The sequence below is a fragment of the Eupeodes corollae genome, chromosome 1 (assembly GCF_945859685.1).
Source record: "Eupeodes corollae chromosome 1, idEupCoro1.1, whole genome shotgun sequence".
Lineage (NCBI taxonomy): Eukaryota > Metazoa > Arthropoda > Insecta > Diptera > Syrphidae > Eupeodes > Eupeodes corollae.
Genome location: NC_079147.1, coordinates 112,183,577 through 112,208,105, shown reverse-complemented (window position 1 = coordinate 112,208,105; position 24,529 = coordinate 112,183,577). Strand labels below are relative to the sequence as shown.

The 24,529-nt window shown below is 32.9% G+C and overlaps 1 protein-coding gene across 2 annotated transcripts in view; it reads right to left on the bottom strand.

The window, feature by feature from the left end:
- LOC129943176 (protein single-minded) overlaps positions 1 to 24,215 on the bottom strand; it is a 56,937-nt gene extending 32,722 nt beyond the window's left edge. Inside the window, exon 1 of one of the 2 annotated variants that reach the window (XM_056052450.1) lies at positions 23,461 to 24,215. Coding sequence is in view for 1 of the 2 variants with exons in the window: in XM_056052449.1 (XP_055908424.1) it covers positions 3,675 to 3,687 (13 nt within the window). In the remaining variant the exon portion in view is untranslated. Of the gene's footprint in view, positions 1 to 3,674; positions 4,090 to 23,460 lie in introns of those variants that run through there. The other variant, XM_056052449.1, reaches the window with a different exon arrangement.
- Between the last annotated feature and the right edge of the window lie 314 nt (positions 24,216 to 24,529).

Sequence of the window (24,529 nt, the reverse complement as noted above, 5' to 3'; positions counted from 1 at the left end):
TCTGTTGAATTATCCAATAAATGTTTTTTCTTACAACAATTTTAACTTCGAAGCTTAAATGTTTCTCTGCTTTTTGTGAACAGGTGAAAGTTGTTTTTATTTCTTGGCATCTATCTCAATACAGCTATCCAACTCGTTCATCCAAAATACCCTATCCAACACGAGATTGAACGCAGCCATTGGAAAAATGTATAATTTTACTGTCAGTAAGATCCACCAGTGTCATTGAAGTTTAAGATGTTTTTTTACAGAATTACTCAATACTTTAATATAAGGTCCGTTCGCGTACCCTCGTAAAACAGTCCAATTTTACGAAAAATATACGAAATTTAACGAAATCCTGTTCGCATACCTACTCAAAAATTTCGTAGTTTTTCGTAAAAGAGAGCGAGTAAAATATTTCCCCAACCTACGAATTTTAGCCCAAGAAATGTCTTTGGGCTGATTTGTAAAAATTGTCAAATTTGGTAGAAATTCAAATAAATTAAATAAATTGCTCGCTTTTGCTGTCAGTTATAAAATTTTAAAACAAATTTTCAAAGAACAGCAACAAGAAAGTAAAATTGTGTGAAAAATGTGTTGTTCCCATTCGCTTACTTTTTTGTAGTTTTATTTTTTTTGTGAAAGAATTTTACACCCACTCTTTAAAATATCTCTTTTTACGAATTTTAGTGCGGAAAGTACGCGAACGGACATATTATGCATCACAACAAATAAGTCGAAAATCAATGATTACTAAATTTAAGTAGTATTTTTTGATGGTTTTTAGTTTTGTAAAAAAATATTACCAAATTGAAAAAAAGATATTTTTTTTGTAAGACAAACTAAGTTTGAAGTCAATGTTTTTATTTGTTCTTAAGATATTCAAGATGAAAATCATTGTTTACCAATGGCGGATCCCCTAGGAGATTTTTGTTCTTTAATTTTCGTAGAAATTTCCTTGAATTAAGAACTTATCGTATTGCGTTAATAACCCTCCAACAAGTGTCTAACATTTCTGCGTAAAATGCAGAAAAAATGTAGAAACAGTGGTCTAAAATAACCTTATAATTTAAGTTGTCACCTTAGCCCTTGAAATATGTAAATGCCTCCTTTAAAGAACATTGATAAACATTATTAAGCGGTGCTCAAAAACTCATCTTTATGTTAAGTACCTATGAAACAACTCCCTCTCTGCTGATTAAGGGCCTGGATCCCCCTTAATGTAAACATACAGTACACGCTCGATATAGTGAACAAATAAAAACAGGCATGTTTACTATTTTGAGCGTTAGCCTAGAAACGCTATCCAAAGTTAAATTTGATCAAAAATACACATTTTATTAAGTGTGAAGATAATTATATTTATTAAATCGATAAGCTAACATGTAATCAAGATGAACAACAAAAACAATTCATAATACAAGAATACAATATTACAATTACAATGTTGTACAAAGAACACAGCAAGAACTTGTGTTCTAGTTCAAGTGACTGTACTTTCTTTTGTGATTCAGTGTGAAGATATACATAAATAAACGGTAAAATTTGTTTAAAGGCAGTCGACATGCTGTAGACGCATTGTTCAATTTTCGTGTTTAAACCTTAGAAAAATGATGTTTTCACTATATCGAGATTTGTAGTGTTCACTTTTCGGAATAGTATATATGTAAAATGTTGGGTATTTACTTTACTGGATAGTTCACTTTTCCGAGATTCACTATATCGAGCGTTTACTGTATTTTAAGTAGTTATACTAATTTTCTTCAATTGAAATACATAGTCTTGTTATAAGTTCTGTTACCAAGCATAAAACACCATTAGATAAGACCTTCATTTAGTTGGCCATAATACTAGTTTTTTTACAAAAGAAGAAGTTTCACTGAAAACAACTGAACTCAGGGATAAAGTCAGCCCTTAAACGTTGTGAATATCGACTTAAAGTGCCATGGTACTGTTTCTACTGATATTTTTACATCCGTTAACTTCCGTTTACTCTATCTAGAAACTCAATATCTAAAAATTAATGTGAGAAATATTTCAGGCATGCTCACCAATTTTGGCCACAAAAAAACAATTGTATTTATAGACTTCCCGAGAGCCAATCATAAGTTTCTCTTGAAGCTACGATTTTGACCCTTAGAGCAGTCTTGGCTTTGTTTGCCTCACCTGTAGAAGAATCCGGCTATCTACCTTTATCGAATTCTTTATCACATCTTTATGGTTTTTACATTCGTTCCCAAAAATGTCGGGATTTGACACTTTGGAGTGAGACTTTCAACCAAACCATTATAGTGATGGTTACATTTGACCCTTAGGCAAACAGTTTCAGTTATGTTGTTTTGATCAAACTAATTTCATTTATACAGAATATTCTTTTTAATATTCAATAATATTTGCTTAAAAAACCAACATTCGATTTTTTCATAAAAATTAAAATATACACAAAATTAGTAGAAATTGAAAAACTATGGTATTGACCTCAAAATGAGTAAATCCTGTTTTATATTTTGTGGTTAACGTAAAAATGGTCTTAGAAAAATACAATCTGTTTTTGTGTATACAAAATAAAAATTAATATTAAATCCTACTTGTCGGTAAAAATTGGGTTTCGTTTATAAATCTCGTTAACAAAAACAGATTTTTAAATCAAGCTTATTTTATTATATATACTAAATTATGTTGCTAACTTTGTATAGGTATAGTTAATTTTGATAAATTTTAATTAACATAATACACGAAAAACAACAAGAAAAATAAGAATTGGTTTTCGATTCAAGTACTATGAGGACAAAGAAAGGATAAGTTGAACTTTTTGACAAATCGACACACGGGGACGGATGGAGAGTTATCAGTGTGGGTAGCATCCCAGCCCCTTTTTATACAAAATTAAAAAAGTTAAAATTTAATTCAAATGAAAAAAAAAACTTCGAAAATATTCAGAAAACTAATCGTGTCGATGTCGGTAAGGCTTTAGAGTAACATAATAAAGGTCAATTAAATTATTTACAAAACCACTCAATACGACTTTTTTAACGATTTTTTTCTTATGAATTAATTATTGATTTAATTAATTCATCTTTGTATTTATTTTGTAGAAAAATTAAAATTTAAACTAAAAAAACGCTTTAGTTTTGTAGTTATTGTTTTTAATTTCAGAATGGAGTTAGTTTTTTAAAGCTGCTTTACTTATGTTGATTTTTTAAATTGCTTCCATTATGCATTTTCATAGGTCAATCAATTATATTCTTACGTGAAATATGGAACCTTTTTAATTTTTCAAGTAAGAAAGACTTCCCCTTTAGATTTTGCTCAGCCAAAATTAAAACCATGAAGATCTCAATATTATATTGAGTGTGTTTAAAAGTTCAAGTAGCAAGTATTACTCTTTGACATTATTGTCAACACAACACAGATCATTTTTTAAATGTTTCCAATTTCGTTGGAACAATTTCAAAAACAAACATCAAAATATGACGTCGGCAAAACAAACCAAGGAGATTGGACATTCATAAAAGAGCACTTCGGTAACGTGACACTCGCCATACTCTTGTAACAACAAATGCTTTACTAATTAAAACGTTGTTCTCCTCGCCCACTTCTCGTCATTGTAATTCAATACTTTAACACTTTTTTGTTTTAACTTTCAGAACCCCATCAGAAAACATCAGAGATCAGACACAACAAATCATTACTTTTTGCATCCATATTGATTCAGCGGTATCTTCCAGGCTTCAAGGCGGACAGGCATATCTTTTGTTATTTCCACTATCGCACAAGCAAATAGGTCTTCAGATACAAGCGCACCACGTCCCGAATATGTATACCCTATCTGTTATGTTGTCGGTCGGAACGAGACGAATTACAAAATACTTCGCGCAGCCAAGTCATAAACCGCGCGCCATTTAGCCACCGAATTTACGACTTTTCTGAGCCTTGGAACTTGGAATATAAACAAAAAAAAAGAAACGAAACGAAAAGAGTAAAACCAAGCAACTTGGAGTCAGTACAATGAAGACGACGACGCGACTTACGAGTACCTATTTTGCGCGCACCCAGATCACAGACTATAATGTCCAAACTGAGACCCCAAATCAAAACTCGAGCCCTGTGCAGCAGCGAGCCGAGTGCTGCAGTTCAGACACTCAATGTCGCCTTCATCACGGGCAATGTCACTAAATCAAAATAAACAACGACTTGTCCGTGACTTATGCCAGCTTGCAAAAACTGCCCAAGCTATATACGATATAATATTTTGGTATCGTTTAGCGCTTCATCTGAACTCTATTATAATACTCTAGTTTTATTTTTTGCTTTTTGTGATTATTTAAGTCACCTCGAACTCGGGTCTTTTGTCTTTGGGTAAAATACGAACATACAAAAACTTGACGGAGGTTGTAATGATGAGTTGAGACTTGAGAGATGGTGATTCGATTGAATGCAAACGAAAAAAAAAAGAAATTTTAAAGCACGTGCTATGCTGAATGATATTTATATCAAAGACAAAGAATTATTATCAACTCAAAGCTTAAAGTTTATAATTTGAAAGAATTATCCAATTAAAACGAAACTAAGTAGGTATCGCATTTTCAAGGAATTATGATTTATGGATCATGTTTTAAGGGAATTGCTCATTTTTATTTGATAAACTATTAGAATTTAGACTTATTTCATTTCGATACCTTCCCGTAAGAATGTATTTAGCGACACTTTCTTCGAAAATGACTTTTTAATGTGGAACTATACTAGTAGTAAAGCGCCACATTTCGGCCTCAGTTTCGCTGCCCTATCATGCATACAAAAGAAACTAAAGATAGGAAATAAAATTGTAACCGCCAAGTTTTTTCACTGGAATAATGTTGCTCTCTGAAATTTGTATTATCCGCCAGTGAAATTATGCTAAGCCACATTTTTGAAAACCTTATTGTCTTAAGCAACCAAACGTCCAAAAAAATGTTTGGTAGATGTCGCATAGTTTAACGGAAATTGTCGATTGGCACAATCTTCCAAATAGAACATACGCCTTTTTTGTCGGTTATAACACTCCAAGTATGGTTTTCTTTGATTTTGATTATTTTTCTTTGAAGTAGGCTACTGCTGTTTCCATTTATTTTGTTTTTTTTTTGTCTGGTTGGTTGTAAGCGTATTTTTGTATTATAGCTGTTGAAAGAAAAAACAGCAGTTTTAAAAATATCGGAAATAGACAAAAGGGGTGCAGCACCTACGTCAAATGCTACATGCAATTTAAATGAAGCCGTTTGCACGTTCATTGAAAGCTTACCAAGGGTTCCATCCCATTATTGTCGTTCTAGCACCAATAGAACTTACTTGCCCACTGAGTATTTTAGTGTTTCTTATCTTTACAGAAAATTCAAAGAAAACCAAAGGAATATGTTTTGAATTTTGTCTCCGAAAAAATATTTCGCGCAATTTTCAAAACGTTCAATATTGGCATCCATGTTCCCAAAAAAGATAAGTGTAACTTTTGCGATTCCTTTAAGGACCGTGAATTGGATGAGACAGAGAAAAACAAGTGTCAAAACATTCCCAACAGAAAGAAACGAGCCATAAACTATTTAAAGAAGACCAGGAAAAGCCAAAAATTCACCTTTATTTGTTTGTGCTAGTGTTGACCTGTAAAAAGTTCTAAACGTTCCACAAACGCAGAGCATGCTATATTATTGTTCGTTTTATAACAAGATAGTTTAGCGAACTTGATGGAATGCGAGGATCAAATGAAATTTGTTCAATCCTCAATCAGAACTGGAAAATCATCGATAAGAAAAAAACTGTTACTACTCCATACTGCCCTAGACAAAATTAAAATCGCCAAATCATAGCAATGATTTTTTTGTTTACAGAAAACAAGCTCAACACATTAACGAAATTTAATTAACATTTCTACTTACTGGCCATACCTACATGCCTGTTGACTCTGTGCATGCATCTGTATAGAGCGATTTGTTAAAAAAGGACAATTTAGACACCATCAGCGTGGGATACTCGGATTTCGAATTTAAGGATGAATTCCAAACCTTATGAGGTGGTAGTGTTGACATACAAAGATTTCCGTGATTGGAAAAAAAGAAGCGCTGAAATATTTTCCATCGAAAGGAGTGAAAACCAAGGAGCAAACTAATTTCAAGATTACGGAATCTAATATTTTCATTTTTTTTCTAAATCATCCCCTGAAATAAAATATTCGCACTAAACACCTTCTCCTTTATATATCCTGGATTTTTGTAGAACGCGCAACCAATTGAAATGCCTTGAAGAATTCAATGAACCTGATATTCTATATTCTTCCAAACTGTCAATATCAGGCCCGAAACGAAAGAAATTAGAGATCCGCGATGGAGCATACAAAATTATTATTAACATAGAAAAGGGCATTTGATATGATCACTTATAAACGTCACAGAAAACATTTTACGTCTATTTTCAAGTAATTGAATAGCTAAAAGTTGGCATTTAGTTTTGTATGATGGTCTTTCGATATTCCATCCAAATTTTTGAATAGTGAATCTTGTAAATTTTGTTTGGACCATTTCAATTCTTGAAGATTGAGTGTTATAAAAAGGGTTCCAGATTACACAACAGTATTCCAAGATTGGTCTTAAATCTGATTTAAAAATCGATTTAAGGGTAAAAGGGTCTTTAAAGTCTATGCTATTCCGTTTGATAAAACCGAGCATGGAATTTGCTTTGGTTACACTAAATTCAATGTGCTTAACAAAGTTAAATTAGGGTCAAAAACTACATCAATATCTTTATTCTCCTTTACTCTGATGATTTCGGAAAAATTGTGTCAAAAACAAAAACATTCGTTTTTCGTGCACCTTTGGGATAATTTCGAAATATCGTCTTGTAAGGGATGACAGTCATTGATAAATTTTATGCAAGGAACAAACTTTAAGTCATCGGCGAAAAGAAGTTAGGTAGAATTAAGGAAAATACTAGGTAAGTCATTTATAAAAATTAGGAAAAGAAGTGGTCCAAGATGGCTACCTTGGGCCATACCAGATTTAACCAAAATTGGTTTTGAGAGAACTTCATCAATGCAAAAAAATTAAACTCGACCCTGAAGATAAGATTCTAACCATTTCAAAAACTCAGAATGAAAATGAAAGTTATTTAATTTCTTAATTAAAATAGAGTGACTTACTTTATCAAATGCCTTTGAAAAATCGGTATAAATTGCATCAATTTCATGTCCTTCTTCGAGATTATTTAAAATGAAATTGGAGAAAATAGAAAGATTAGTCGTTGTTGATCTTCCTGCAACGAAACCATGTTGTAGCGGTGAAATGTTCCTTAACTAAAAATGTTAGTTTTTCATAATCAATTTCTCGAAAAGTTTTGGAATACACGACAATTTACAAATCGGACGGTAGTTGGATATTTGCTGTTTATACCCTGATTTGTGAATAGGGATTAGAAATCATTTCTTCCATGATGGAAGAAATTCGCCGTTCTTTAAAAAGCTGTTAGAAATTAGGAAAAGCGGCTCAGCTAGAGAAGCAGCACATTTTTTAAGAACAATAGGTGGAATTTCGTCTCGACCTGGTTTATTGTCATCTTTTAAACTCAAAAGACCATCTTCAATTTCGATAATATTTAATTCTAAACAACCAATATCTGTCTTTCATTCAAAAGACAAATATTCGGCTGTCGCTGTCCAAGCTGAACTTTCATTCGAGTTAGCGTAACTAGATTCAAAATAGTGTGCGAAGGAATCACAAATACTTGATACATTTGGAAATGTTGACCCAAAGGTAATTCATACACCTGGGAATACCAATTGATTTTTTTTTACTCTTGATGCAGCACCAAAATGACTATTACTATTTTTTTTTTGATTTTTTTTCTAATGACTGTGATGGTAAGGTGTCTGTGATGTTGAAATGTTCAGAGATGAAGATGTTTGAATTGACAATAATTCTTTATTCTTATTGTACACGAATCCATGATGATTGAATATTTTGACGCTGGGATACTTAGTTTAAATGTAACGAATTTAAGTTTAAATGTATCAGTATCTTTTTTAACCAACACATAACATTTGAAATGGTTTGGTGAAATATTAGTTTTCTGAGAAATGTGATTTATTTTATCTTTAGGCAGAATGTGTCTCCACTAAATTTTGATAAGTGAATCCACGTATAGTCAGTAGAGCAAAGAGAGTAGCCGAAGAGTCAGTACCAATTATTTTTTTAGTGTAAGTTGAGTTAGAATTTTTTTTAGATCGAACTTCGGATCATTCAGAAGTATTTTTGAATACACCAGGTTGTTTTGATATGATGTAATTATGTTAGGATGTTGAAGCAGATAATTTTTTAACACTTTGAGCTTTTTCAGGCTCTTCAGGTATATTAAGGGGAAGGTGGAATACTTTTTGTATTTGGTTCAATATAATAAGTGGTTAAAGAACTTGATTTAAAGATTTAAGATTTTTTTTGCTGTGGTGAATTATTTGAGAAGACTGATTTAAGAGCACTTAAATTATTTTTAATCTCTCTAACACTCAAAGAAAAATCTTGAAATTATTGATGAAGGTAGAGAGGTTTATATTCGCACAGGAATTGCATTTCCAGAATAAATTACGATTGATTAATTATTTAAGAATGTCATCGGATAGATCAATACAATTTTTGTGGAAATGACGACCGCAAAAAAACATTCCACTTTCCACTAGGTGCGCGCCACCTAATCCGCGGTCTTCCTGTACTGCGCTGTCCTGTGGATGTGAATGCGAAAACTTTCCCGGCCGGAGCATTGGTTTCCATGCGCTCTACATGGCCCAATCAGCTAAGTCGTTGGGATTTTATACTTCTGGGTAAGCCGAATTTGCTATATAGCCCGTACAGCTCTTCGTTCCATCTTACCTACCACTCATCTTCTATGCACGATACCGTCGATCACGCAAAAAACTTTTTTTTTCGAAAAAGTGCTTCTGCACCGTATAGCAGGAGGGGGTTGATGAAGGTCTTTTTTTTCGAAAAAGTGGTTCTGTTAAGTTGTTTCCAACCTTTACGGACAAGCTCGAATTCTCCATCGTCATCCTGCACAAACGGACGAGTTTGGCAGGGATGCCAAACTAGACATGGCTCTTTACAGCTCGTCAGGTAGATGCTGTCATATGCGGCCTTGAAATCGTTGAAGAGTTGGTGAAATGTCAAAATTCGTAATTGGACAAATCGCAACGAATACATATAAGTTCAGCATAATCAGTCAAGTTGTTTTCGAGAAAATTCCTAAGGCTAACATAGTGCTACCTATACACTTGGATGGAAGAAGTTTCGACCAAAGTTTAAACTTACGATATAAGTACAGACAAAATTGTTTAACAAATTGCACCACAATTTACAAATTCATGAAAACACTTGCTTCGTTTGCAGTTTGCTTCAAAAATGTCGTCATTTTATTTTTAAAATATGCGTATAAGAAATTATAGAAAATCCTAACTCATGGTAACCCCAATCCAATCACAAAGAGAGCTCCAACTCTTCTTGCGGCTCAAGCTCATCAAACTCAAGCAACAAATGTACCGCGTAATTAAAGAATTTTCTTCAACAACTCAAACTTACAGACTCTCGCACAATGGTTGACATTTTTATTATTTTCCAAATTAAATGCAAATTATTTTGTTGGTGCGCTCACAGTTATTATATTTTGTGAATAATTCCATGAATAGCCGAAACTATATACGCGCTGCGCATCGGGCTTGTTGTCAAAGTGTTTATGATTTTTCATTTTTAACAATATATATTTTTATGATCGCAGCAAAAGAAAGAACAACAAGAAAATGAAAAGGAGATTTCAAAACGATAAATCTGAAGCCCTTTAATGCGGTGTCACAGCTTCAAATTTCATTTATGTAGGCATTGTATGTATGAGATGCAGCGACAGCCTTTAAGTCGTCATTGTCGTACGCGTTTAGTCGTATAGTCATTATCGTTGTCGCGCCTACAATTCGTTACGAAGTTTTTATGTTTATGTTTATTATTTTATTCTTTTGTTGTGTTTTCATTTTTTAAACTGATGTCCATTTGTTTGTTTTCGTGTGAAAATATTGTGCTGGTTTGAAAAGATACAAATGCCGACGGACGAGACGGCAACGCATTTACCTCATATACCAGAACCATCATTAGTTTCATGCACAAATTTGACGAAAGGCTTTGAAATAAAATAATAGTAGTTGACACAGGTTGTTCTTTTGAAGTGCCTTAAGAGAGATGGAATTTAAAATTGCAATAATTAAACAATTTCGACAGAATTTGTTGGTTTTAAATAAAACGGGAGACGCATATAGCTGCGGTCAAAAAACTAGCACCTCCACAGAACATCATCAAATTTACGGAGTCAAAAGAACTATATGATTTGGTATATTTAGATACTTGGAATACAGTTGAATATTGTTAAATCAATACGTTTTTAGTCTATAAATAAATATATATAAAAACAAGAAATATCTATCAAGCTCGTAAAAAAAATATAGGTGGCAAAGGCAGGGATTGACGGTTCTACGGACTGAACATATCACGATACTCTATCCGAAGTTTTGAAAAGCTTTAATTTAATGTATTTATGTTATTCCGAATCGGAACTAGGATTGCGAATGAAATTCAGAAATATCCGTTTTTATATTTTTTAACTTCACATATGAAGGTATTATAATTAGTCCTATTTGTCGATTTGAAAATTTTGACAATTTTCGTCGCTTCAAAATTCCTAGAATCCAGATCAAAAGATTTGTAGAGGGATCTCTGAGTGAGCGTGTGAACGTACGTTTGTAAGTTCGGGAGGCTTTTTGTGGCGTTCATATCTCAAGAACGAGTAAAAATATCGACTTCAAACACATTTTTTATATGGATAATTATGCAGAAATGACTCTCAAAAATTGAGTGGGTGTTTTTTTTCCATAGCAATTTAAAAAAAAAGTTAAAATTTTGGTTAACCCAAAATATCTGGAAAAAAAATAACGCAATCGACTAGAATCAAATTGTACTCGTATATTATGTAAAATCACGGGATGCGAAGAAAAAATTATTTTTTCTAAAAAATAATTGTATTCTTCGAAAAATTACGTTTTCGACAAAAATAAACCTTGGTAAAAAATGTTGGCTTTAAAAATTAAAAAAGCCAAAAGGATGGGATGCGACCCACACTGAAAAATTAAAATTTCCAACAATATTTTTCAAATTAAAAACCGGTTTAGTTTGAAAATCTAGTTTTGTTAAATGGATTTTTAGTCGAAAAAAAATTTTTACCAATGTTAGTATCATTTCTTAAATTTTTATAAATTGGATGAATTAAGTTAATTTGAGAGATATCAAGAACCGAACATAAATGTTTACCATATATTGTGTACTTTCTATTTCTGTTGGATTTTTATAAAAAACTTACTGAATGTCGAAAGCAATATTTTCTTTGAAATAAAAAAAAAGTTTGAAGACAATATTTTGAATTTTTAAAAAGCTATTTGAGTCAAAAGTAAATTTTTACCAAGTTTTAGTATTGTTTTTTTAGGTTTTAATTTTTTGTAAAAAAAACTGTCAATTGGATTTTTCTCAAAATTTTACTAGTTGTTAAAAATGTTACACAAAATTGTTTTGAAGATAAAATCATTTTTTATTTGTAAATTTTTCAAGTTGACACATTTTTTTTTAGTTTTTCCGATTTATAAAAATAACTGTATATTGGTTTGGTATCACGTTACAGTATAGTATATAAAATTTAATTCAAGTCTCTAGCGTCATTGGTTCGTGAGATATTTAGAGTTAACCTTTTTTTTAAACTGCTACGGTAAAAGAACCTTTTTTTTTAAACTGCTAACGAAAAAACGTCGCAAACGTACGGACGTATATACGGACGTACGAACGTACGTACACACGCACGCACAGACAGCTTTCTAAAAATCTTTTATTTCGACTCTAGGGACCTTGAAACGTCGATAAATATTAAAATTTTCAATTTGACAAATCGGACCCATTGCAACAACTTCCTATGGAAGTTGAAAATAAAATCTACACAAAATACTATACTAAATTCTTCAAAAATTGATGTTCGATTCTCTATATGTTGTAAATAAATAAAGGTACAAATAAATAAATTAGGTGGCGCAACAGTCAATGAAAAACCAGGGCCTAGTGACTTACAACTATCAACCATTCCTGTGGGCGAGTAATGTTGTCAGAGATGGAAGGGACCTTTAGTTTATATGTCGAATCCGAACGTTTAATTTGAGAAAGCACTTTTTCATGACAAGTATCACTCATGGAGAATTTGTCAATTCCTCGCAAGAGGCAGTACCCGTGAAAAAAGTTAGGTGGCACAGGCTGGGATTGAACCCAAGGCCCCTTGCATGACAGTCCAGACAGTAGAATCTTACAACAACGGATGGGTTTTTGACATTTATACGAGTCGCGAATGGATCTTAAGTGATTTCATTCTCAAATGTTGGTACGACTGATATTGCATTTTTATCTAGATGGCTGTGTTCGTTAGGTTGTTGTGCATTTGAAATCATGTGTGTTTTCCATTGGGAATTACTGCTGATATTATTTGATTTGTTAGTGAAAATGGACTAACTGGGTTTTGCAAGAGAAAACAATAGCAAAAATAATTAAGTTTGCTATGTTTCGAACAAAGGTATAAACCTCAGTTTAGATTAAATAAATCTTTTTCCACCGCACAAGAAGATTTAAAAACGATTATGTTTGACAGCACTATCTAAAATGCAAATAGTGTTTCGATGTTTTCGATGTGTGAAGTACTAGTAAGATAGGTTGATTCGTTTTAAACAATGAAGAACTGATTAGTTCAGCACCATTTAAGAATACCTACTTCATGAATAATTTTTTTGTTGTAATTTGATTAAAACAAAAATACATTTTTTGTACACAAACATGCAAATAAACAGACCATTATGCATTATCTGTTAAACCAACTCCACACAGATTTTCTTCTGAAATTTTGACTTGACTCCGATCTCCGACCTGAATCGAGTCAAATTTAGCTCATTTCAACTTGATTCAGGTATATAAAGAATTGAGGCGATCTTAAAGCTCGCTTCAACACCACGTGTTAATGTAGTAGTCTACGAACAATCCTTCTCCATAGGCAATTGTTAAATGAACTTTTTTTTATAGAATCTTAATTTCCAGATGTTTTCTTACCATTTCTTCTTGAAAATTGTCCATTTTATTAGTTTTAGTTAGTTTTTTTTTTGCTTGGTTAATTTTAACTTTTGATTTTCACACAATTTTGTTCTATTTGTGTGTTTTTTTAATTATTATTCTGACAGATCTTCTTTCAGTTGTACCAATTATTAAATACAAAAATCTGGCTACTGCGGACCGTTTTGTTGGCAATTTCTCACTGTACTATATATGGAATTCCAAAAAAACGCACTTAATTCTAAATAATGTTGTTAACGTAAGATCTTAGAAAAATCCAATCTCTATTTATTATTAAGATATATAAACTTACAAAAAATGCTACAAATATTGGTAAAAATTGATTTTGGGCTAAAAATCTCGTTAAGAAAAACAGATTATGAAATCAAACTTATTCAAAATATTATTGCTTACATTTAGTTAATTATTTACTGAAAACAGGTAAACCTACCAAGACAAAAAAAATGAAAAGAAGGGCAACCAAAAATATGTTATAAAAAACTAGATTTAAGCGCTTATAATATACCCTTACAAATCAAATATATGCCCTCAAAATATGCTCAATAATTGTAAAAGATGTTTATTAGAAGCGTTATTTACTTTAGGAAATTAATTAATAAGAACAATACCAAACTTTTTGAAGATTAATAAAACATCTACAAAATTTGTTTGATATCCAAAAAATTTTGTTTGATGGCAAATATTTCTATTTCGCTCACATATATTATTTAAGAAAGAAAAAAAGAAAAGTTAACAAAGCAAATTCATTTTTGAATAAAAGAAATTTTTTGTTGCACTAAATAACTAACATTTCACTAAAATATTTGAAAATTAAACTTTGTCTGTTTGATCGAAAATCACTTTTATACATGGAAAACCTCAGTTCAACGTCAACAGAAGAGATCGAAATGTATTTTAATGCTAAAACTTCAGCAATTGTATAGTCCTCAACTGCTTTGGTTTTTTTCCTAACAAAGCCATTGCAATTATTTTTAGTTTTTCGAAGCCAGCATTTTTTTCCATTACATGTTCTATATTTTTCTACACTGATTTCGTAGCCTTGCTGTTAATGTGTAGATTTCCTTTACCGCTTGACTTATAATTTGTGTGCTGGAATTAAACTATAAACTACGTGATTCAATTTTTGAAATTGATGTAACTATAAACCCATAGCTTGATGCCTAAAAAAAAGCATACAAAATCCGAAATGCTTGGCGTAGTAGTTTACCGCTTCGAGCCATGTCCCCCATCGCGTAATGATTGGTTGTGGAGGAAGTTCCAGTGGAGCTCTTAAAAACACTTGTTTTTAGTTTACTATAAAGCGGTCAATGACAGCATATTCACTTCTAATTTTTTTACATACTCCGCTTTTACCATATATGGAGCAGCGTCTGATAAAAAAAGTAAGATCGAGTCTTTGTTAAAATCTTCACCCAGAATTCTAACCGAATAATCGAAGAGCCGGGCGATGATGGTTAAGTGATTTTTCATTTCCAGTTGAGCTACATTTAATACAAATGTTTCTTTAGCGAACGTCTCATCTGAATCCAAAATTCCAATGATAACATTTGCAACATATCTGTTTGCTGCGTCTGTTATCTCGTGCTTTGAAACACATAAAAAACGATTTGTGTTTTTGATTGAATCGATTGTTTTTTTTTATAAAATTGTGTATATATTTTTCGCGAAAGGTTGTTTCTGCAAGAATTTCGTGCTCGGTATATTTTTCCAAAAAAAAACTAATACTTAATTGCGAATTTTGAAAAAGGGTATATCTGACCCCACAAAAGCACCACACAAGTCACAAATATCTTTCAAACTCTGTATGTTTCGAATAACTCGAAGATTGCCCAAAAAACTGTTGCGTTTCATTCTTCGTTCTCAATAATGCTTTGTTTTTACAAAAAATGAAAAAATATGCTTTGATAGTAAAAATGAACAGGTATGCATTTTCAGTGACATATGCAATAATATGCCCTAACAGATAACGTTTAAAAGAGCAAGATTTCAATAAAACGCACTTCTTTCACAGTCTCGTGTTAATATAGCGATGTTAACAAAAAACTGATAAGAAATGGTTTTCGAGTAAAGTATTCTGAGAAAAAAGAGAGATATTCACTTCAATTTTTGTTTTTATGAATACAAAATTTTGTTATTAATATTTTGTTGAACTTTTAAACAAATCGACAGACGAGCATGGATTGGGAGTTTATCAGTGTGGGTCGCATCTCAGACTCTTTTTTGTTACCCCAATAAAAACTAAGACTAGCAGAAACTTTATTTTGAGATGTTTGTAGAAAGAACTTGGGATACAAATTATGGCTTCATGATACGCTTGCCTTTTTAATATTCACGTAGAATAGAAGTCATCAGTCATATCAAACGTACAAATGCTGATTTTGGATGTTCTCACTTCCATATAAATTATACTCGTTTCTTTGATAATAGTCATGTTGAAAACATTTCAATCACATCGATACAACACAACCTTATAGAAGGTATTTTGATATTTGGATACTCATATAAATTCCTTAAGGAATGTGCGTATACTCGTAAGATGCAACGGATGTGAAAAGGAATGCTTTGTTAATTTTTAATTTCTTATTGAATTGCAACGTTGCGTCACAATTTTACGCTCAATGAAATTTGTAATTGATCCAATAAGGGCTTCCGTAATGTGAGAACTATTGAGAACACCAAAACAGAACCTTATATCAAATGATGCATAAAGTATAAAGAATTGTAAAAGATCTTACTATATAGACATAGTGGCCACCACCACCGCCAATCGAACTACCGAAGCGACGACCGACACGACGGCGATGCACGACGATGACGGAAAATCAAGCTGTGATAATATTAGATGCATTCGGAAGAGGAAGTCGTCCTTTTTATGATAAAATAACTGTATAGTGTATATACTTATGAGTTAATCAGTTTATGTACTCATCAGAATACAATGGACGGTTGGTGGTGGCGATAATATACCAAAAGGAGGGTTCGGAGTCCTTTATGTTTATATAACAAGGCTTCAGAGAAGGTTGACACAAAACAACAACTGTGATGTCATTGTCGTTCTTGAACTAAATTTTCTCAAGTGGTTATACATTCTGTATGCTTTGTTTAGTTCTAAACGCCACATTTAAGATAGGTAAAAGTTGCTACGTTAACATTATGCAGAAATACGCTTATAAATATACATTGGATATTAATTATTTTTAAAAAAGGCATTAAACATTCTTTATTCTTTTTTCTGATAACTATTGAAGAGTATTGAAAAGTTGTATTATGTGTATAATTTTAATATCGCATTAAAATACGTTATTGTTGTTTTAATTTTAGCTAATTTTAAATGTTTATGTTTTAATTTATTGAACCATAAACTCTAAAATTTATCTTCTTTGAAGACTTGTAGCAACTATATAATTCGCAGTTGCTCTATGTAGCTCGGGATATATGAAATCTCGATTTATTCGAGAAAATATGCATCAAGACAAGGTTTAATGGTCATCTTCTGATAAGCCCAACCATTACATCGGGGCGAAACGCATATATGAACACTTTTATGATGGTTTATATTTATTTTCATTTTCATGATTTTAAATCATATTTGTTTGTTTTTTTTTTAAATATTATATTGTTTACGAGAAAACGCAACTGACTGACAAAGACATTACTGACAATGAGAGCAAAATTTACTAATTTAAGAATAATTCAATTTCATTTTCAATAGTTTTTTTCTAAATTTTAGACGCATTACATCTTGCATTCTTGACGATCCTGTGAACAATAATGGAACCAGGGGATATGGCCCCCTTGTATTTTCAAATACTTATTATTTATATGTAAAAATAAAATTCCTATTTACTGCTTTAAATTTTGTTGCTCAAATTACTAGTTAGTAACTGGACCAAGGAAAGGACTGGACCAAGTGCCTATTTCCAAAAGGTGTACGCAAAACAGTAGTTTTTAAGAATTTCACTTCTATAGCATTAGCGCCAATCTACGAGTAAACAGACCGATGAATAATAGACGCCTAGAAATTGATCCCTATATTTTCTATATTTTCTATCTATATTTTTGTATTTATAGAAATGCCAACAAACAAATAATAATAATAATTACATTTCTAACAGTTCTACTTTAATTGCACAAGACCCCTATAAAAGGTACTTTAACTCTTAAATATGGCATATTTAGAATCTTATTTAAGTCTCGGAATGCTTTCATATGCAGGGAGTCGTCCAAATTTAATAGTTACACCATGTGACAACAGTGTTTTTAAATAACCAAATAACTAACATTCTCACTTTAGCCCTTTAAATACTTTAAATGTAAGGTTAAGATACACGTTATTTTATTTAAACTTTGTCAGCCAGCATTAGAGAAAATTTTTAAGCGGTGCTTAAAAACTTATCGTCATGTTAGGTTTGTGACCCAACACAAACAAGAGTATGGATCCGCACTTAAATAAATAACTTTGGTGGCGCAACAGTCCGTTGAGAACTAGGGCCTAGTGACTTAAAACTCCCAAACATTCATGTGTGCGAGTAATGTTGTCAGGAATAGAGGGGACCTACAGTTTATATGCCGAATCCGAACGGCTAATTTGAGAAAGCACTTTTTCATGACAAGAGTTGCTCTTGGAAAATTTGTGTATTCCTCGCAAGAGGCAATACTTAAGATGTCAGGAATCGAACCCAAGACCTCTGGCAAGACAGTCCAACGCACTAACCATCGTGCCACGGGTAATACTGATCCGCATTTGCCCGTGAAAAAAGTCAACAAATATTATCGAAAATCCGGCTGAATTGTAAATACAAGCTAAGTGAGTTTCGTACTGAGACTAGTTCTCAAAACACAGTACCGTAAGCAGCGATTCGTCTTTAGTTGTGGAAGAGTTCGAACTTAGAAAACGACAGTGTGACGACTCATAGCAATAAATCCAAAAATCAAATGTTATAGCGGTACTTTTGAGTGATTGGAAGTCATCACTTATATTTATAGGTTCTAACTGCTTAAAAATTTGTTTCCATTGACCAATTAGTGCAAAAGTTATACGGCGACAAAGATTGTCAAGTTTATATTTTTTTTGGTGAAAAAATTCTGTTTTGCTCCTAAAATTTTGAATAAGCATTTCATTTTTTGAGGTTTTTATGGTTTTATACTTAGTAAAGTGCCCTTTAAGTGAATAAAGAAAAAAATCTTAAAATCACGTTTTTTAGGTTCAATTTCCTGTATTCAAAATGACGACATTTTTTAAACGTGGCGTTGCACAATGTTTGTCAAGAAATTCAAAAACTTCTTGGCTTAAAAGAGCCAATAAGAGAATTGGAAAAGCAAATTAAGAAAGTTGCTAAATTTGATTGCCTCAAGGTAAAGCAGAAGTGGGAGCAGTTTTGTAGAAGACTTAATGGGTTCATGAGCGTTTACCTAAAGCTTTAGTTGATTGCGTAAGTGATAAAATCCTATTTTAATCAATAATTTTTATAACATTTTACCTTCATTTCCAAAAAAATAAATTGTAATCTAAACAGGCCAAGCACAAGCAACGGAAGGCCAAGAAAAGGTTTTAAAGAGTGTACTGATCGCACTAAAAAACATCGTGTTCAAGAACTTGTGTCGCAAACCTCTCCAGAGGAATTGGAGAATGTGACAAAGTTGACTGGTCGTGCTTCATTTTATCCTCGCAAGAACAATAAGACCCTAACTCTTCAACAAACCTTGGCTTTATACTTAGATTTCGGTTTATTTAAAAGACAATATTCTTTACTTTGTTCCGTTGTAAACAGTTTCTATAAAGATTGTTTACCAAGCTATTATAAGTTGCAAACATATAAGTCAGAAATATTGCCAACAGTTGCTATTGTTTCTGAATCCACCGCGGACGTAAATTTGCTATGTTTATTAAATAAAACTTCAAAAAGCATACTGAACATTGCGAAAAAATATGAAAAGGCACATTTGTAAGTGGGGCTTTGATGGCAGCTCCGGACACAGCAACTATCAACAAAAATTCTTAAACCGATACAGATAGCTTTTTATTTGTTACAGCTGCCTCTAGTGCCGCTGAAATGATTGGATTCTGTAGATGGCGAAAAAATTGAGTGAACTCTCGTCCAGGCTCGACCCTTTTCTGCAGGCAAATAAAATTAATCTTTGCAAAAGAAAATAGCGCGCTCGTTCTGTTCTTGATCTGAGCAAAGTAAAATGGAAATGGCTATTTCAGAATCTGAAAGCTTTGAAACCTCAATAAATAAAAAAATGTTGGCTTCCTTTAAAATGTTGTTGACAATGCTTGACGGAAGTGCTAAAATGCATTGAGCAAATGAATTTATCTTCAATTGCAGAACGAGCGCCAAATGTCATACGGCTTATCTTCTCTTCATTCCTGGATAAGATGATTTGAATGTTTGCTCTTATACAGATTACCAATTCAAATTTGGGCAGTTCGTGGCAAAGAAAATAAATTGATATTTAATGAGAGGAAAAAGCAGATACAAGAAAATTTCAAGGAAAAAATGGGGCTCCTTGTCGACATCCCAAAGCCCGGATATGGAACAACCAATGACGGAAATACTGTGAGAAGGTTTTTCTTAAATTCAAGGCAAAGTTCTGAAATTACTGGTGTGGACAAGGACCTGAATTTTAATTTTGGAATATTCTTTTAACAGCTGCATCTGGTCGTCAGAAAAACATGGACAATTTTGTTAAGCTATTGACAGAAACAAAAAGCATATACTGAATAAAATGCAGTTGGTATATTACATGCCAAGCAGAGTCACAAGCTTCTTATTCATTAAAAGGACATGATAAGCTGATTACCAATTGGCGTTCCTTCCGAAGAAGCCTCAGAAGCAAGTCATAAGAAAATAAGAAAAGCTAGCAACAATCATATGCGTGAAAAAATATATTAAAATCATGTATCTTATTTGATGAAACTTTAAAAGAAATTAACTTGGTTTTTTCACTTACTTCTAATTTGTGTTCAGTTAACCAGATTCTTAACGTTTGTAAGTCTTCAGAGATTTTTGAAATGCAATCAAGATCTGAGTTGCACTGATATGTCAGGACAATATCATCTGCAAAAGCAGTGGGTGATTAGTTGCACTTCAAAAATGTAATTATTATTAACTAAAAATAGTAAGGGACCGGGGACTGATCCCTGTGGAACTCCATTTTTTAAAATTCTAGATTCACTAAAAAAACGCTTGACGCACACTTTTTGTTCTCTAAAATTTGGATAAGAACGAAACCAATCAAAAGTAAAGCTCCTGAAACCAGCACAATACAGTTTTCGAAGTAATAAGTTGTGGTCAACCATATCGAATGCTTTGGTCATGTCAACAAAGAGTGCCATTGATGATTTCTTTATGTTGACTCCACCATACAACTGAGAACACACTTTAAGAATGGCATCCTCTGTTGACAATCCCTTTCTAAAGCCAAACTGATTACAGCTAAAGAATATATTTTTGTCGTAAAAGTCGACTACACGCGATTCCATTAGTTTTTCATATATTTTGGAGAAGGTAGGCAATAATGAAATTGGTCTATAATGACCTTATACATTTCATGAGAAAAAACGATGGCTGGCTTAGGGCCACAGAAGACTTCAAGGCAGGCCAAAATAAGCATTTTTAAAATGCTTTTCCAGAACAAAAAGGAAACGTATTACAAGCATTGCTTTAATAGACCCCGATATAGCCTCCGCTTTGAAAAATTGCCGAGACACATTTCGCACAGAAAAATTCTTAACGTTAATGACGCCCTTTAAATTTTGGTAGAGGCTAAGTTGTCTAAAAATTAATACCAAGTAATTAGGAGTGCGGTGAATGAATCTACGGGTGTAGATTTATTCCCATGCTGTGCAAAAGTTTTAAAAGCAAAATAAGACTGCTATCCGGATCCGGAAACAATAACGGTAAGTGATTCATTGGCTGAGGTTACTCTTCAAGGGCTTTTGAATCATACAGCAAAACGGATTGTCAAATCGCAAGGAGAGGCATTAACAGATTTTCAAGGAGATTCCTGTAATTTAACGCTGATTGGAAAGTGGGGTTTTGATGGTAGCAGCTGACAATAAGAATACAAACAACGAATCACGGCAAAATTTAATTAAAGTGATATGTTCACAACACCGTATGTCCACCTTCAACTTTTTACACAGTTAAATCCTGACGTACCTAAACAAATTGTATGGCAGAATCTTCGCCCTGGATCCACCAGGTATTGTTTAGACCTGTGCGTTTTCAACTTAAAAATGAAACTGAAGGATTGAGCAGAGAAGAACAAAAATACATTCAAGATCAAATCGATAAATTGTCGAGTACTACTGTTACTGCTTTTGATCGTAACATATTGGTGAAACATGGAAGGAAAGGTGTGTAATGCCTTGACGCATACCTCATCACAACAGATCTGCCACATTTGTGGAGCCAAACCGTCTGCCATGAACGATATTAAAAAATTCTTTGAAAAGAAACATAAATCTCGAAAGTTTGGACTTTGGTATATCACCATTACATGCGTGGATACGTTTTTTTGAATTTTTTATCCATTTAGCGTATAGGTTGAAAAACCTTTTTATGAAAGCCAGAAACAACGCATACAGAAAGAGTTCAGGAAAAAAACTGGTCTCAATATTGACAAGCCTAATCAAGGTGGGGGTAACTCGAACGATGGAAATACGGCCCGGAGATTTTTTGCAAACCCTTCTCTTTCTTCGGAGATAATTGGAGATGTGCAGTTGTTCAAAAACTTTGGCCTGTTTTTTTGCCATAAACGCCAGCACTTTTGAAAAGTATACTATAGAAACCGCAAAGGAATTTGTTATTGAATATCCATGGTATCATATGCCAACTTCTGTACATAAGGTACCTATTCATGGGGACAAATTGTCCAAAACGCAATTTTGCCCATAGGGCAGTTAACTGAAGAAGCTGCTGAGGCTTAATATAAAGAGGTGAAAAGGTTCAGGGAAAAAAATACGCGGAAAATTTCAAGAGTTGCCACCAACACTGATTTGATAAATAGATAGTTCCTTTCTTCCGACACACTTCTTTCAACCGCTTGTATTCTTGAAAAAACTGAAAATTCAAGTTTACCCAAAGAGGTTTTAGACTTATTGCACTAATTACTTTAATCAAAATATTAAAAAAGCAAAAATAACGGCTTTATTTATATATATTCAGAGTTATTTGTCATTAAATATGTGATTATTAATTTTGACCGCTCTTCCCATATAACCGAAACCACTGTGCGGCGGCTGCAGGCGTATTGGCAGAGATGATTGCCATGGAAGCGACGGCAAACGCAGCTATTGTCCTATCATAAAGCACCAGCGGTCACTAATTTCCACTAAACTTCTATATCCCAATTTTTATAATCCGCTCAAAATTCTATCGAATTAATTATAATTTTAAAAACACTTCTCAAACAAGAAATAAACAAAAAAGTGTTTAAAACTATTAAACTAGATAACATTTAGGAATGTGTACATATTTTATGTTTTCATACTTATTGCACATAATTTCGAAAGAAAAAAGAAATCATTGATTCGATCAACATTAAATCAAGCTCAAAGCAGATGCGTCACAATTTTGTTGATTTTTACATTGAATTATTGCAACTATACAACATTCTAAAGTTATTCATAAACACGCATCCTTTGATAGAAAAATATATGACCCACTATTTATTCTTTATCCCTCTCAGACACACCAACAAAATATATTATTTTGTATCTTTTCCCATACATTCGTACATACAAACACACATAATCATTTGGAAGAGGCACTTTTCCACACAAAATACATATCTAAGAATCATTCTTATCAACTTTAAATAAAATCTCTATACGAGTATCCTGTGAAAGATCCTTTGTTGTCATCACGTCCATTGCTATCGAATCTGATCGATTAACAACACGAAAATCCGCGGACACACAAAAGGACATTTACCTCATCTATAAGCATAACCCGCCATCATCAGGATGAAGAAGATGATGATTTTTTCTCGTCTGGGATAAAAAAGAAAAGGAAGAAAAATTCACATAGATAAATCTGAGACGATGTACCCGCATCCTTTATATTTTTAAAAAGAATGGATTTAAAAAAGAAAAACGCGAATATCCGAAGGGTTCAATATTGTCAAATTTCGTCTTGATGGGACACTGCGAGAACTCTGAAGTCGGACTATTATAAGTTATTTTAAAACTGATCAAAAGATTACTAACATTGATAAATTGTACATTTAGGAAAATGACATGGGTCATTTCGCTGTTCTTTTTCTTTGGTCTCACCTTCTTAGTTGGAACTTTTTGATTAGGTCTTATCCTTATTTGAATTCTTCAAGAACTTCTTATTGAATCTCCAATTAGGTTTTTAATATATTATGTAAAATGGAAACTCTTTTACTTGTCACATTTATGGAAGTGTTTATTATAATTATAGCACTTGCAATTATCAATAAATTACCGATATCAGTTAGATATTTACACAAATATATTTATTAAACATTCACAATTTAATAAAATTGAACGAAAAATAAACAAGGAAAAATAACCGCCGCCGGGCGACAAGGATCAGACGATACAAATATTATATTTTATCGATTCGTTAACGGTTTAGAATGAATCCAGCGACAATGACAGCGCAGCGTTCACGACATCAATGTTTCGCGGGACATGAACGTGTAGTGCGTTGTTTCCTTTAAATTTTGTGTCGTGTGTCGCACTAGGTTCATATTCATAAACAGGGGTGGAAAGCAGGGAACAGCCTCCGCGGCGTAAGTGTGTGTACATAAGGTCCCCGACATCGACACTTCGACAGCCAACCCGATGCGGCGGAGGAAACCCTGATCCGCAGTCGATATGTTTCCGAATGTTTTTATGTATAACGTGCCCTTTGTTTTCTTTTGTTACGTCGTCGTCGTTGTCTTCGTAGCCGTCACCGTCGCAGTCATCGCGTCGTCTTTCGTTTCGTCGTCGTTGGTCGTTCAGACGAATATCATCTGCCTGAAGAAAGATTTTCAACGATTTTTGTTCACTCCGCTGGATGGCTTTTTGTATAGACAAGTTAGGTACTTGGGAAGGAAATACACGCGTTTGTGCTTTCTTATTTGACAAAGGTACACTTTAAGTACATAAACCAGGATGACTCCAGTCTGTCTTTTGAATTTGTTCTTTCTTTTTACACTGACTCAGCTGACAAGTTGTTTTAAGAATCCAGAGAAGATAGGTAGAAGATATTCTCTAGCTCATGGCAATTCGTTGACTGGCTTCGGTCGCCGACAATTATTATTATAAAACAGGAGGCTGCCCATAAATGAGGAAGAAAAGGCGAGAGTGCGCATGCATTAATTGTTGTGAT